At 39.1% G+C, this 16,260-nt stretch overlaps 2 protein-coding genes across 2 annotated transcripts; one reads left to right on the plus strand and one right to left on the minus strand.

Moving 5' to 3' along the window:
• Positions 1 to 4,340: 4,340 nt before the first annotated feature.
• LOC131330415 (probable histone H2A.1) lies at positions 4,341 to 5,506 on the plus strand. The gene is made up of 2 exons (XM_058363983.1): positions 4,341 to 4,647; positions 5,084 to 5,506. The coding sequence occupies exons 1-2, from the start codon at positions 4,459 to 4,461 to the stop codon at positions 5,291 to 5,293; spliced, it is 399 nt and encodes a 132-aa protein (XP_058219966.1). The 5' UTR covers positions 4,341 to 4,458; the 3' UTR covers positions 5,294 to 5,506.
• Positions 5,507 to 7,873: 2,367 nt separating this feature from the next.
• LOC131330416 (formin-like protein 5) lies at positions 7,874 to 15,455 on the minus strand. The gene is made up of 7 exons (XM_058363984.1): positions 14,464 to 15,455; positions 11,772 to 12,477; positions 11,001 to 11,682; positions 10,703 to 10,905; positions 9,836 to 10,071; positions 8,418 to 9,286; positions 7,874 to 8,305 (listed from the first exon to the last, which is right to left on the minus strand). Exons 1-6 carry the CDS (start codon positions 14,611 to 14,613, stop codon positions 8,435 to 8,437), a joined length of 2,829 nt encoding a protein of 942 aa, XP_058219967.1. The 5' UTR covers positions 14,614 to 15,455; the 3' UTR covers positions 7,874 to 8,305; positions 8,418 to 8,434.
• Positions 15,456 to 16,260: the final 805 nt, after the last annotated feature.

A 16,260-nucleotide genomic window follows, 5' to 3' on the forward strand; every position in this document is an offset into this window, starting at 1 on the left:
CAAAGCCTAGCTCAAGCGACAACAAAGACGAGTTGTAAATCGAGACATTCTTAGTTCGAATTCAAGTGCAAATGAGTTACTATAATACTATCATAGCTTAAAGTCCATGCTATGCACATGAAGAATTCAAGTGCAAACACTTAATGTAAATTAATCGAACAAATTTATGTTTAGTTTAAATTGTCAAGTCATAAATCATTTGCCACATCTCAATAAAGTTAAATTAAATATTGTGCACATGTTTGTGTTCGTAGATTTCTCTTAATAGAATCGAAAAGCAATCCCTTCATGTTAGTGGAATAAATCGTCATCACATGTTTGCATTTATACATAAACCAATCTCCAGATCATGTGATCCCACAAGCAAATCAAAAATTTGAAATGACATGAAAGAATCTCAAATGGTAATCAATGAGAAAAGCTGGCCTACTAATAAAAGGCCTTAGATTTAGGGACTCTGAGTGCAAGTTTAAACTAATGTTTTGTGTTTCCAAAGAAAAAAAAATGTTGCACATGCACAATACAGTTTAATAAGTTTATTAGACTAAAAAACAGCTTCCTTTCAGGAAAAAAAAAAAAAGACTTAAAAACAGCTTAGTGGGTATATTTGGAGGCCGTTGTTTTAGGCCCAAACTATATACATCATTTGGTGTATATCAAACGTACTACATCAGATTGAGCGAAACCCATTTCGATATCTCATACTAGTGAGTGCGGTTGTTTTATTTGTCAAAAATATTAGTTTAAAGTTCTTTAAAAAAAAAAATTAGTTCATTCAAATAACGGTAAGTATTTGGTCAATTCATTAAGTTTTTGTCCTTTTAAATTTAGATACAAAAATAAATCAAGCCCTTACTAATATTCAAATCAGCAAATTTTTTTATCTAAACTCTAAGAAACATATTTCAAATAAATTGAATCGTTTCGATCATTTTTGTAAGACTCAGAGCTAGATCCCATACAATCTAATGTATATTTGGTATACTCAAAATGGTATATCCATAGTTTTTTTTTTTTGTTAAGTATTATTTTAACATCGTGCCATGAAATTCCAAATAAAGATGAAACATGGCCCTGACCCATATGTTGACATATTTACAGCTAGATTTACCCCACCTCAGAAAACTTTATGGATTCCAGGGAAACCATAATGAAGTTCAGAACTCCATAGAAAATGGTAAAACTGGAAAAAGAGGAGCTTATTTTATTAAACTCTCGACACTATTCTCCATGTAAGTGAACTAAATTTGATAAATAATTTCATTACAAGTTGATTCTTCACAACTTTCATTGCAAAAGGAAGTGTTTTTTTTTCCCCCCTTACTTCAATGGGTACTCCAGGCAATTCTATAAGTTCTATATGGACTCAACTTTAACGGGATCAAATTCAAACCCGTAGTAAAATATATGCTTCAACCCTTAAAATTATTCTGCGTACAACACTCTTGTTAACACTCGTGTCGTAGACATCCACCCTCTGCACCATACCATACTACGAGTGTGGTGTGAAAAAAAAGGGACAAAATTTGGGACATTGAGGTCAAAGTTTTGGGGAGGGGGGTTGGAATTTTGAAATTTTCCGTATTTGCACCCACAATTTTTATTAGGGATTAGTCCTGCTGTAGGGGTTTCATGTGCCTTTATTTTTTGTTCCCACCATTAGCTACTAGCTAGCGAGGAAAGGAGAAGAGGGGCTAAGGGGGAGGAATCAACAATACTACGTACACTTCTACCGATCACTCATCTCTTACAAATGTGTCGGTTCCACATATTTAACTGTGAAATAGGCTTCGCACACATGCGAGAGAGGAGTGGTCGGAAAGTGATCAATAAACGTGTCTGTAGCATTATTGGGGAGGGATAGGGATGGGCCTTATACAGTAATACCAGAAAGAAACAGTTGGAGGGCCGGTATGTGTGAACATCTACCAACTTCAATGCAAGCACATGTTTGTTTATTTATTTTTACTTTTTTTAGAACATACAAGCACATGCATGTTTTGGCCTTCTCACATTTCATTTCTCTCTTTGCCATTGACATGTGCCCAAGAGAGTTCAAGACCGTTGCAGCTTCTCTCTTGTTCAGCTTTGGTTTAATTATCGACTTTCATATTAGCTGCCTGTTGGGCGGCTCTAGAATTTGAATTTAGCAGTGAAAAACGTGTAGATAAATTTTTTTGATATAAAATTCTATCCGAATGATCACACTGAGATCCTTTGAGAAGAATTTCTTGAAAAAGTAGTCCAAGGACCGGTGGCGTGTCCGGTTCGTGAACCCTCTAACAATCAAGTTAATTAGATTGGTGAAATGGAGAAAGAGTTTCTATATAAGTTGGGAATGATCAGTGCGTACCTTTTCTTCTCTTTTCCTTCCTATACTTATACATTGCATCTTTAGGTGTGTGGAACGTGGGGTCACCTTCCAAGTCGTGGGGCTACCTCGTGGAATGATGGGAGGAGTGGACGTCGGTCATGGGAAGTTATGAGATCTTGTGAGGGAGTTATAACAAACATGTCTGTCTCATGGGAGAGTGATTTTAGGCATGATACGCAGGATGACTCTACTTTTTTATAAATTTTCTTACCGTGCAAGTCTGCCGACCGATTTGAGCTTTGCCGAGCACCTGACCACGTGTCATACCTGTAGTGCTCGGCATTAGTGATAAAAACTCATACTCGTCAAATATTACATTTTAACTTCGTGCTATTGATACAATACAGATAATGCTAAAGAAAAATCAAAGTGCATATAAAAAATATATGAAAAACTGAGCATATTTTCCGAACCTAAGGGTTCCCTTGAACTCCCTCGAGTAGTAGCGGAGCCGCCCATGGGTGCTTGCTTGATATACCGTCGCTGCAAACGAACTAATTTGTTCACAAGAGGATGAGCACAAAAACTCGTTTGAATTTGGCTCGTTTTGCTTAATAAACAATCTCAAAACAAGTATCAGTCTTATTAACCGAGCCGATGTCGAATGTACCTGTAGGCTGGTCGGCCCAAGGAAGGAACATACACTTTCCAGTCATTCCCTCCAAATAGCCCTGGGCCTTGGGAAAAGGGCTTTCTTGGATCGGGTTGGGCTCATGGGCCGTGGAACTTAACAATGGCTTAGGTCCAATGGCTAGACAGCAGCCCAAATGGATCACGTCACCAGCATGTCCATCAATAATATTTTCAACTCCATTAGGCCCAATGGGTTTGGTTGCTGGGTAGATGTATGAGAAAATGACGGTCAATGACGTATTTTGATAATTAATACCCACCAAAGATATTTTTAGCATTAGCAATTGTTCTAAGCATGTCCTTGGTGGGTATTAATTATCAAAACACGTCTTGGGCCGTCATTTTCCCTAGATGTATATGAACACATTCGTCTTTAAAAGGGAAAATGACGGCCCAAGACGTGTTTTGATAATTTGTACTCGTTAAGGACATGCTGAGAACACTTATTAATGCTAAAAAAGTTTTTGGTAGGTATTAATTATCAAAACAAGTCCTTAACTGTCATTTTCCCGTCTCTAAATATTCTTATCTCTCAATTTATTCTCATCTTTAAAAATACTTTAACATATTATTTTTATTCTCATATTAATTAATAAATAAAAAGATATAGTCTCACATTTTTTCTACCAATACTTTATCATTGTAATTTTTTAGACTTGTATAGCTTATGTTTACCAAATAATAAAAACTTCTCATAGTATGGCATAAAAGAAAATTTACACTTACTTATGTGACTATACTAAAAAAGTCTCGCATTTTTCTTGGAATGCTGTAAACTCAAAATTTATCAATTTTTTCTAATAACAATTTGATATGGAGTCGACATCTACCGGAGAGCTCTAGTAGTTGCTTGGAACAATTTACAGAGATAATTTGTTATGGTAACAATTTAATGCAGAACCGACACTTGTGAGAGAGCTCCAATTAATTTACAGAACATTTACAGTAAAAGCATTTATTGCAAGTATAAATTCCTTTTGGTATGCATGCACGAATGTAAAATAGGGTTACGAAGGTCTTCACAAATGGCTACACAAAATAATCTCCATGGATAAAACAGCACTGACACTCTGACAGGGGGTGCATAATTATTTATGAAACGCGGAGGGGTGGGAGTTGGCATTAGATGAAACCTCGGGGGTTTAAAGGTTCTAACAGATCTCCCCAGGGCCCAGACAATCGCAATCCATTCAAAGAGCGAGATCAACAGGAGATGCCAATCTCCACCGTTACTTCCTCTCGAATCGAACGGCTATCCACCTCAATCCGCGTACTTCTCCGTCATTGGTCCAAATTCAAAACCCAACCACTATATAAACGAAGAGACCGACTCACCCTCCTGCACCAGGAGAACCCGTACCCCTCATCCTTCTCTCTCCTCCACCAGTTAAACCACCCACCCTCGCTCTCTCTCTCTCTAGAATTCCCAGTATTTCCCATACGAATTAGCAATGGCCGGCCGAGGCAAAACCCTAGGATCCGGAGCATCGAAGAAGGCCACGTCGAGGAGCAGCAAAGCCGGCCTCCAATTCCCTGTCGGCCGTATAGCCCGGTTCTTGAAAGCCGGAAAATACGCCGAGAGGGTCGGCGCCGGAGCCCCAGTCTACCTCGCCGCCGTCCTAGAGTACCTCGCTGCTGAGGTGAATACATCCTCTCCTTCCCCTCATCTTTCAATTGAATTTGAGTTCTTCAAAAAAGCCCCAATTTCTAGGGCTTTCATCTCTTGGGTTTAGAGGTTCCGTGTGTTTGTTCGGAATTATGTGATTACATCAGCAATGGTGTTTCAGATTTGATACCTTCTGATCCATTTCCATGAGCTTGTTCTTGGGTTTGTCGAGTTCAAGGGATTGGCCCAAGTTTTTGAGTTTCTAATTCTTTTCTCAAAGAAGCCCTAATTTCTATGAATTTTGATTCCATGTGCAATTGAGTTAATTCTAGGGTTTGCTGAATTCAAGGTTTCGGGCCCAAAGAAGCCCTAATTCTGTGGTTTTTCCAATTCTAGGGTTTGTTGAATCTCGGGTTTCTAATTTTTGCTCTAAGAAGCCCTAATTTCTCTTATTTTCGGTGCGGTCTCAGGTGCTTGAGTTGGCTGGGAACGCAGCAAGAGACAACAAGAAGACGAGAATTGTGCCTCGACACATCCAATTGGCCGTGAGGAACGACGAGGAGCTGAGCAAGCTCCTTGGAGACGTGACGATTGCCAATGGTGGAGTCATGCCCAATATCCACAACCTCCTGCTCCCCAAGAAGACCGGTTCATCAAAGCCTGCTGCTGATGAAGATTAGTCTTGTTGTCAATTTGAAATGATATGAGAGTCGTTAGTGTTGTTTAGGTTGGAATTAGGGTTTGAGAGTTGGGTTTCTTGTGACGTATGTTTTAGTAATTTGTAGTAGTACGAGTAGTGTGTAGAAGTTTCGTTTCAGATGTGAATATCGATCGGTATTCTGTTATTGTAGCAGATGCGGTTACACTGATGAATGGAAGAATGATTGTTACCATCTCCTATGGTTAATACATGTTTTGATTCCTGCTTTTTGTCTTGTGATATCCAACTTGTTTGCATCTCCTATGATTAATAAGTTGCTGTTTGTGTTATTGCTGAATTGGGAATTTGTTTTCACTGATTCGTGACTCTTTCTTTGCTGGGTAAAACTCTCTGGAAGTTGGATTTGGTGATGTGATTTGGTTGGGTCATGTACCTGATTGCCAATCAGCGTTATACTGATGATGTGGAGATGAGTTGAATGTGGTTGGCAAAGAGTTGCTGACATTGATCCGGAGAATTGGTTTAGCATTGGGATTGGATTGGATTGAATTGCCAAATTAACAGTGTCATTGTAAGGACATACTAGAAGGAACTAATAATAGTAGTACCACATTATAACGGAATTGTGTATTTGCCACTCAATTGAGTCGTTTGTTAACTGTTCAATACGTGACAATGGTTGAGATTTGTTTACGGTTTGATACGTGACAATAGTTGACATACAAAAGCCAGTACTTCGTGAGATGTGACTAGAAAAAGTGCCGTGAAGCTTACTTTGGTTTGTATTGGAGATAAGCAATTCCGTGAGCATAAACAGAAGGTTAGAAAGAACAACCAGATCTTGAGCACCAAAATGATTCCCAGAGCATTTCAAGAAAAACTTGGCAACGAAGAATTTGAGTTCTGAGAAGTCTGAGGTAATGTAGATTTTTACACAACCTAAAGAAGACAGTTAAGTAAGAGCATCCGCAATGGTAATAATCAAAACCAATAACTAAAATGTGTCATGTCAGCATTTGATTATTCATTTAGTCTAAAATCAAACATAACAACATTTACCTTCACATTGGTTATTTTGCATCCCTAACAAAAAAAAAGCCTCACAATACACATCTATCCAATCGCAAATAAGTTTCAATCAGCACCTCACCACACCCAATTATTCATCTCAATAAGATGATTCCAAAACTGAAAAGCCGGTCTCCGGAAACATTTTCACACGCCCTCACGCGTCGCCTAAAGAGGCTGCGCGTGATATCACGCGCCTTTACGCGATTTGGCGCGTGATGCGAGTGGACCTCACTTGATTCTTCCTTATGTGAACAACACAGTCAGGTTTTGAACTAATTTTATACCCCTTGTTGAACACTTCAACCGTAAGGATGGCAACGGGGCAAATCGGAGGCGGATATTGCAATATCCGAATCCGAACTCTCCACCCGCCCTCCGAACTCCGAACGAATTATATTTTTTGTCCTCCATCCCCGCTCTGAACGGGGAACGGAGATCCAATCGGATATCCAAATCCGAAATTGGGAAAAAAAAAAAAACAGATTGGAACTCGGAAAAAAAAAGTCAAATTGAAAAATAAATAAATAAATAAAACTAACATGGGGAGGGAGTCTCGCTGCTGCGTTCCTAAGGGGAGATTGCCCCACATCTCTTCATTGCTGGAGGGTTTTTTTTGAGAGAGAGGGAGGGGGGTTGGGGAGGAGAGAGAGAAGGTGGAGAAGTCATGGGCGAGGAGGGTTGTGTGAAGTGAAGTTGATTGGGTAGGGGACTGACTGACTATTGACTAACCCTAAAAATAAGAGGTATTGATATAGTCAGATATTCGGAGGTGAATCGGATATCGGATTCGGGACGGATCGGATCGGAGGCAGACTAATATAGGTCTTAACTCCACTATTGGAGATGGCCTAAGAAAAGAAATTAAAAAAAAAAAAAAAAGACCAAAAAAGAGAGGCTACTTCTCTCCCCCTTATAGAGAAGACTGATCTAATCCCTTCGTACCAATTTATTTGTCTACTTTTGACTTATTATTATCCCAAAATATTTGTCCATTTTAAGTTGACTTTTGAAAGTTTTCATTAAAGCCCTTCCTTTTTCAATGTATTGAAAAAAGTGCCCTTATTTAATGCTAAAAAGATGAAAATATTTTTGGAAACTCTATGTCTTTTCATGGTAATCATTATGTTTCCTTAAAAAGTTGTGATCCCAAAATTAGACAAATAAATTGAGACGGAAGGAGTAATATCTTGAGCTGGGATTGAGGTTGCAATCTCTGATCATAATATAGGCCAAGTAGAAAAAGATTTTTAAACAACTACTACTAGAAATTGGAAAAAGAAAAAGAAAAAGAAAAAAACCACTACTCAAATAGCAGTCAAAATACCATAATACCCCTGTAGAAGTAAGCAAAGACATTGAATTGCAAATTAAAATGCTCGAACTTTCGGACATTTCAATTGTTTGAATAGCTGATTTATGCAAGTACTCAGTAGATGATAGAGGAGACTTTGGGTATTAAAAGCAACACAGCAATCACAGACTTGGCCACTCTGCCCTTACTTTGATAGTTCATTTAACACATAGAATGTTGATAAGAATGACATCCAATGGGAATTTCTTTTAAGAACTTGATGAATCAAAAGTTCAACAGCAGAATTTCATACATCTTTCCTTTAACCAAATCATTCACTACATCGGAGTAATCCCTACATTTTGATACAATTTACCCACTACACTTGCGATTCCCAACTGCTGAAAAAATTATCGACAAAATTGTGGCTACAACTGTGAATAGAACAATAAATAAATAGATTTTTCAGGCACTGTTTTTGCTGCGCGAAGGACTAACCAATGTTGAAAGTACAGAACAAAGCCCTCCGGTCCAACATACAACAACGTGCTGGTGTTAGCTTCTTCAGTCAAGATGTATATTCACCAAAATTTAGTTTTTGTGAGTTCCACAAGGTGGTTTATCATCATTCTATCAATTTTCTTTTAACTTCCGCGGACTCTGAGCCACCTGATACATCCCAGGGCAAAACCAACAAAAGTAAATTTGTTAGATATAGTTTGTTAATCCAATTACTTTAAGCAAGACAAATGGATGAGAGGTTCCTAAGAATCTCATATACCTATTCTTAGCAAAGGCTTAAGGTGTGTCGTCATCTGAACTAGAACTATCCATCCGCCGGTCTGTGATAGCTGGAAAAAGCCGCTGACGAGGATCAGAAGGCAAGCGAGGGTCAGGAGAAGGTTTAACAGTGGACCCCTCTCCATTGGGTTTCCTATTTGGCTTCTTTGGTGCGTCTTTAACCTCTTTGCATGCCTTATCTAACATTATCAAGAAATCCCTTACAGTAACAAATAGTCGCAGCCCCTCATCTTTTCCGGCTTTCCCATGGAAATAATCAGCTGTACTGTTAACCAGAGCCACTATTCTCTTTTCTTCCTCTATCAATGACATGATATCACCCTCAGCATTCTGCACAAAACTCTTTAAAGCTCGGTGGAACCCATTTCCTTCGTCAACATTCTTCATATCTGCGTTGAGGAAGTCCCTGGCTTTTACAATTTGACGACCAAGTTTGGCAACAACTCCTGTTAAGCTGTCAGCATCCAAAACTGCAGCTCGCTTCACATTCTCAAGCTCTGTGCTCAAACCTGAAACTGCCTGAAGACCAAGGCTACGATAGTGCTCTTCTGAATCACTGGACGGATCGTCAAGGAGATCATCAGATCCGATGGTGGACACACTCTGGCTCTCTCTGGCTGTGCGGGCAGCCCTTACACCTTCTGAGCGTATTATCTCCAGCACAACAAAGTGGAGGAGAGTAGTTTTTCCGTCTATTCCTTTTACATCTGATAATTTCAAAAGTGTGTCGAGTTTGAAGGCTTGTGCACCACCACGGAATGTTCCAACATTCATGCGATTACCAGTTTTAAGAACAGCTTCTAGGAGCTTGAGGAACAGCCTACTCTTCCTAAGTTCAGTGCAAGCAGCCTGCGATAGAGATACCACACGGTTTAGACACAATAACGGATATTCATACACTTAACGATCTCCATATGAACAGTTAATCTTGTACACATATATATGAAGTGTCAAGTTTACACACTAATTAGGAAGGAAATTCTATCTCTTGGCTTGCCAATGGCAGATCCTGGCTGCAGAAGGTCAGCTATTTATCCAAAATATCTTGCATTGAACTCTCTCAATGGTATATGATTATAGACCTCAACTAAAAGTTATCCATTTTTGTCCGCTCCATTATCCATACAAAGATTGGGATACAAAGGCGAAGTTGTAGGCTTATTTTAGAAGGTAACTGTTAAAGCTTATCCCACATTGTGGAGTAAATGATCTAGGATGGCCTCTTGGCTCATTGCCAATTGATTTGGAGTTGGATGTTTTAACAATAACATTAGTTCAAATTTCAGCATCCATGTCAATGTATTCTTATATCCACCCAACAACAATTTTGTGGAAATGCTACAACCAGAGGGATACAGAAACAATTAAATGATGCATTTCTGAGGTCCAATGTCTTACCTCTAAGGTTGTGAAGGAATCCTGAATCATCGAAACCTCCTCTTTAAAAGTGCCCATGAAAAGCAACGACTCCATCCTTTTAAAGGCAAATGGAATGTCACCCAAAACTTTTAGAAACCGGTCGGCAGGCCCAAGTCGAGAAAGATCACCACTGAAAAGCCTGAGTTTGAGTTCTTCTTCTGATGTTGGTGCCATCTTGAACAAAGTCTGAAGGAGCTCTGAGGGAAGCTCATTTCCTGTTTAAACCAACAAGGTTATATATTTTGTTCCCAATGTGAACTGCGTAAATTAGTGGCTATTAAGCTCACAAGCTGCATCTAAAAACAAACCAAATGTTGACACAGAGTGCCACCATTCCAACTATGATACTCCAGTAATGATAATTGATAACCCAGGCAGATAGGTACCGCATTCATCTGCCTCCCTAAATGCGAGTGTTTCACTGCTTCTGTCTGCTTTTTGAAAATCAGTCAAACAGAACCAAAAGCAAATTGTTATTCCAGTGACAATAACAATGTTAAACTTGTGACAACTCGGGTCCACATAAATATCCAGCTTTACAGATGAATTTCACAAACACCAGGTGCTAGTGGAATGTTGCATTTGTAAAAGTCGTTAAAACACAGATCATGTTATTTAGGTGGATATCTGATGTCAATGAAAGTATCTGATATTATGTTTTGCCGTCAACAAATAATTGACTGTTTTCCAATAAAAGCACCATTAAGTTCCAACTTCTCAAATCAATTATCAAGACAGTGCACAGCCAGATTCTAGTAGACAATCAAAAGTTTACTAACAATCCAAAAAAAAATTCACTTCTTTATGGCATAAAAACTTGAAAAGGAAAAAGGAATAGAAATTTACCTTCTTGAAGTGCATCACAAACTTCTTCTGTCGTCACGTTCAACGCACGCAAAAGAATCGACAAATTTTGAGCTTTTTTTGAATCAATAATTTGAATATACTGGGTTGAAGGGTCTTGGGATGATGACTCTTTCTTGGCCTCATTTTTGTTTCTCTCAGGAGTGGCATAACCAAATAGAGTTTCTATCATCTCTTCATTGAACCTACAAGTTGTTACAAACATATTTACTGCACTTCAGCAGGTAGAAATATTTAAGAATCCACGAGTACCATCAATAAAGCAAAAAATTTGACTTACTGGAAAGAACCTGATCTAATTTCATTCCAAACCATTGACTGATCGGGGTTCGCTAGCACCTTATCCCAGAAGAATGGCTTTAGCTTAGCTTTGGTACCATCAGCTTCACTTCCTTCACCAGCAGGATTTGGCGGATGATTTGGTCCAACGGGTGAAGGTCGAAGTGGCTTTGAGCCCACTGGTGGGGGCCGAGGAGGAGGAGCACCACTTCTTGGAGGTGGCGGAGGGCGGGGACCTGTTTTTATGCCAGAAGGTATAGGTGGAGGTGGTGGGCCTGAAGGGGGAGGCCGTGGGGTGCCAGAAGAAGCTTTCAGAGAAGATGCTGGTACAGGCGGCGGCGGCGGAGGACTTTCCTTGACAGGAGGAGGTTGTTTTGAAGGCAAGCTATCTTCCCTGCCAGGAGGAGGCTTTAAGGGAGGGAATCCAGCAGGATTGCTCAACCTTCCAGGTGGCGGCTTCAGAGAAGAATGAGAAATTGGTACAGAATCCCATGTTGAGGTTTTGGCAGCACCTACTGACTGAGTATCAGCTTTTGGAGCACCGAAAATATCTGATTCACCGTAATAATTGGCATCCAGAGGTGAAGCCGCATTACTATTGTTTAAGTTGGTATTGAATGACTGAATATCATGCTTCTCTTTGTTGATAGAGTTCCGCGGAGAAAACATTCTATATGCAGAACCTGAAATGCCAAAGTTCAAATAACATCAGAATGTCTAAATGCAATTAATGGTAGAAATTAATAAGATTGCAGAGGTATTGTGTATCTACCAATGGAATAGTCGCTTAAGCTTAAGCTCAGAAGAGGCCTCTCATCATTCCTTCCACCTCCAGAACCCTTCCTACAACGGTAGCAGATAAAAAGCAATGCAGCAAAAACGAACGACAATGTTGCAGTTACAACAACAGCGACAACAACTGGTTTGCGGTTGCTATTTTTTTTATTTGTTTGTCCACTTGTGGAAGAATTAGAAGTAGCAGAAGAGTGTCCATCAGCTGTAGGTTCTAAGGTCGAACCACTGAAATTGGGTTGGGAAAAAGGGACCATTGGAGATGGAGATGGAGATTGAGCAGAGAGCTGAGAATCTGAAGGTGATGGAGCAGAAGATGGTGACGGGCTAGATGCCGGGGATGGGGCAGGTACTGGTGCAGGACTCTGAAGCAAATGACGCCGTCCAGGAGCATCAGTTCTGGCAGAAAAGAACTCCAGATATTTGGTGTACCAATTCTTAGACCCACCCTCTTCTCCATAAATAAGGGTCTGGAGATTTTTCTGTCTTAGACAATCCAAAATCTGATTTACCTCCGGATTCAGGACATGGACAGGTTTCTGAGTGTCTTCTTCTGCTAACAGTGTCCTTGAACCAATTGTGGTATCAAAACCGAACTTTAACTCTGCTGCATATAATTGAAGATCTTCAACAGCCTCCTTTGCATTGATCAAGTCAACCCCACAATGGACCCATAACAGCTCTGCCTGCATAAGCAATGCTTCATCAGATATCATTTACACAAATAGGACAAATATGTTAAACCTCAGTCACATGTAGAACCAAGCGTATACTTCTACTCCATCAAGGACTCGCCATGTGCAGTAAGTCAACGTAGAGAATAGAATCCAGTGAAATCTTCATTGGGGTATCTCCGTAAACAAAAACAAAACCTTCATTGGGGATGCCTCTATTACATAGTTACACTTAGTTTGTAAGCATGTCTAATGTATTACACTAGCTGGGTTCAAGTTCAACCGTTCAACAGAACATAACATGCACGTAGAATGTACGCATAGCATCTTAAAGACAATAGCATGGTCAAAACCGAATTCCATTAAGTAACAGTATTTTAATCCCATCCAAGTGGAAATAACACTGCACAGCAGAAACTTCTATTGACAAGGAAACTGTTTTGTTAAGAGTTGAACAATGGACAAGGTAATTGTTTCCTCAGACTTGAACAAGGGATAATACAGGACCCCTCTGTTCAGACTCGAGACTATGTATAATAAAGTCACCCCTCTCCAACCGTTTAAGCTATTAGATGAGTTGGCAGTCCACAATCTAATATGGTCATAAAGCAAGCAATATATAATGGATTCAAAACACATCGTCTACCCATTAATGAAAATATTTGCATATGTTTGAGACTACAAATAATAAAGTTCCCCTCTCTCTGATAATGTAAGCTTTCAGAAGAGGTGGTAATCAACAATCTAATACCCTGCTACTGGTAGCAAGCATACATGACTGAGATAAGATGAGTTTAGGTCTTCCTCTTCCCCTAGCCCGACTATCCACTACTATCATGTCACTCTTCTTGTCTATTGTGTCTGTAGGTCTACAATATATATGTCCAAACCACCTTCATCTATTTTCTCTCAACTTATCCTGTAAAGGAACAACTCCTACCATCTCACATATAGTTTCGTTTCTAATTCTATCACTCCTAGTCTTACCACACATACACCTCAACATCCCATTTGAGCTACACTCATCTTACTAACTTGTTGCTTCTTAATAGGCCAACACTCCGTCAGTCCGTCCTGATTCTACCTTAAATAGAACCATTGGAAGCAAATGGGATAAAGCTTAATTGCTGTTACTGCATTCACTCTAAGGACTAAGTTGGGAGTCTTGCAGCATGTTGAAGGTTGAAAAACAAAAAGATCAAGTAAAATGTGGAGAAGAACCGTCAAGTAAAGAAGATGACCAATTGTGAGAAAACAAGGACTGTGCATATCAACCAGTGCAATTATAGATGGACAATACATTTTGTCAACCATTGATCAACCCATATGCTTTTTCCAACAGCAAAACTAAAGCATCATGCATGGTGCCATTCAACAACACACACATATATCTCGTCTATAAACATGTTGATGAAGTAGTTAAAGGATCATTCATTTTGCCACTATTGCATTGCCGAAAGTGGCAACACACTTCTACTGAGTTCTCATATCTTCTGCACCTAATACCAGTAAGCATTTAAGATAATTAGAAAAAGAATGCCCTTTCAAATCCTTCTGAAACTAAGCGGCCACAAAATTGAACCTCACAGGAAAAATGTGAGAGCACTTAGATTAGAGCCTCTAGAGGTACTTGTCGGCATTGGGAAACAACATTAGAAGTCCTTGTTTGCATTGTGTAAGAGTTTTGGCTGCAAAAGCAAAGTTGTATTTCCACAATATAAAGTTCCCACAGATACCTAGCACAAGATCAGGCTTCGTATACTATAGTATCCAAATAAGAGTTCCAAGAAGCACTGAACCAATCATCACGTAAACTACACTAAACCACAGTAACAGCATCAACCCATGAGCAAATGTGCATTAGGAATAAAACATATCAAAGCATAAGCATATGCACATAGGTATCTAAAGTCCAAACATATTAAAAAACACACAGAAACTGAATCAAGTTGCATTCATGAATGGTTTCACTGCTCTTAAGTAAATATCCAACTGTACCAGGTCCTCATTTATCTGCCCCAAAGCTGAGTAGAATCGATATTCCAAAACTAGCTCATCAGCCTTCCTATTGCCTTCTGAACCAGCTGCTGCCAAATTGGAACACAAAAGAGCAATTGCAAAGAAACGAAGCACTCCTCTGACATCCATTTGAACCTCAATCAATAGTCTAAAAGCATCCTATCTAATTCAAAAAAGAAACCCAAAACCTTATCCACACTGTAATTCCTCAAATCTACCTCCAATAAACCCAAAAAAGCATTAGCCATAAATAGACACCTTGAAATGTGCAATATTTCCAGCATTAATCACCCAAGCAATCCAATTTTTCAAAAGAAAACCCTTGAAACGTCCCAATCACAATTCCACCAATATTCTTGCTGGCCCACCGCAAGAATTACACAAAAGATAATACACAGAACGTCTGATCGAAATCTGTCAATCCAACCAAAACCCAGAAAATTTTCTACCAAAAGATAGAATCTTTGAGATACCCACCCCGAAAAATCAACCAATTGGAGCTCCAATCAACTCAATCATTCGAAAGAATGCATGAACGTGTCTTTTCATCTGAAATCTGACCCAAAAAGGGAATTACAAAGCAATTCCTTCACTTGGGTCTTTTTGTTTATCAGCAGATCCAACAAAAAGAAGCCGAAAAAGCGATAGCTGAAGAGAACGGGTACGAGGAGCCAAACGAGTTGACCAGGAAAATTCTACGAGGAGAAAAAATTACTCCCTCGGAAAGCTGCCGTATAATCAAAGCTACGAGGCTTTTCTATTGCTGTAATTTGTAGGAGTTCTTGTGTCTTTCGTGTGAAATCCTATGTGTCTTTTGTGTGAAATCCTAATGTTATTCCGTTCGAATCTCGATTGGATTAATAAATCCAAAAGGACGCGGAGAGGAGCCTCTATTGGGAATTTCCTTGGATGTTCTTCGAGCTGTGATCCTGTGTTGGAGGACCCACAGTTCGTATACTCTTGGGTGGCCCCAACACACCATCACGGGCACACCAATAAATAGGAAAAAGAAAAGAGATCACCTTTCCATCGTGGTAAAAACGGTGAGTTTTCCACCACTGTTGTTATATGCCTTACTGTGCATTTATTGCTATAATCTGAATCGTTTACTTTGTAGAGCCCATAACGTAGTATATTCGCGCAAAAAATTAGATTAGTCGGACATCGATAAATATATCAAAAGTTTTAATATTGGTTCATAAAATGGACGGTCAGATTCTTTAAAATTAAACTATCCATAACCATCCATTTCATAAACTAAAATTCAAATTTTGATTCATCGATCGATGTCCGATCAAGCTAATTTTTTTAATGAATTACATTATTTTGCAAATCCTACAAAGTGAACGATTCAGATCACATAACAAAATGAACGATTCAAATCACATGCAGTGAGGCCTGTAATGACGGTGGTGGAAAATTCATGATTTTCACTGTCGGCAGAACGCATTTAATCTCGAAAAGAGATTAGATTGGAGTATAACTTTTTCTGCTTGGTTTGGTTTATATCCAGATTTTTTTCCCTGGTCAATCTTTAGGTCCTTTTTTCTTTTAATTTAACCACATGTCCGGATCAACTTGCGGGTTAAAGTTAATGATCAAACAAATCTTTCAGTGGCCCCAATATTTGAAATCGTCAAGCTTTCTTTAGAATAAAGGGAAAGGAAAATAAACCATGGGAAAGTTTAAAAAAAAAAAATCATTCTCTTGTTTGGTTTGAAAAAGAAGATTAGAGAAAATAGTAAAACAAAAATAGAGTATCAGGCGTAGTAATTT

This window comes from Rhododendron vialii, chromosome 6a (assembly GCF_030253575.1).
Source record: "Rhododendron vialii isolate Sample 1 chromosome 6a, ASM3025357v1".
NCBI lineage: Eukaryota > Viridiplantae > Streptophyta > Magnoliopsida > Ericales > Ericaceae > Rhododendron > Rhododendron vialii.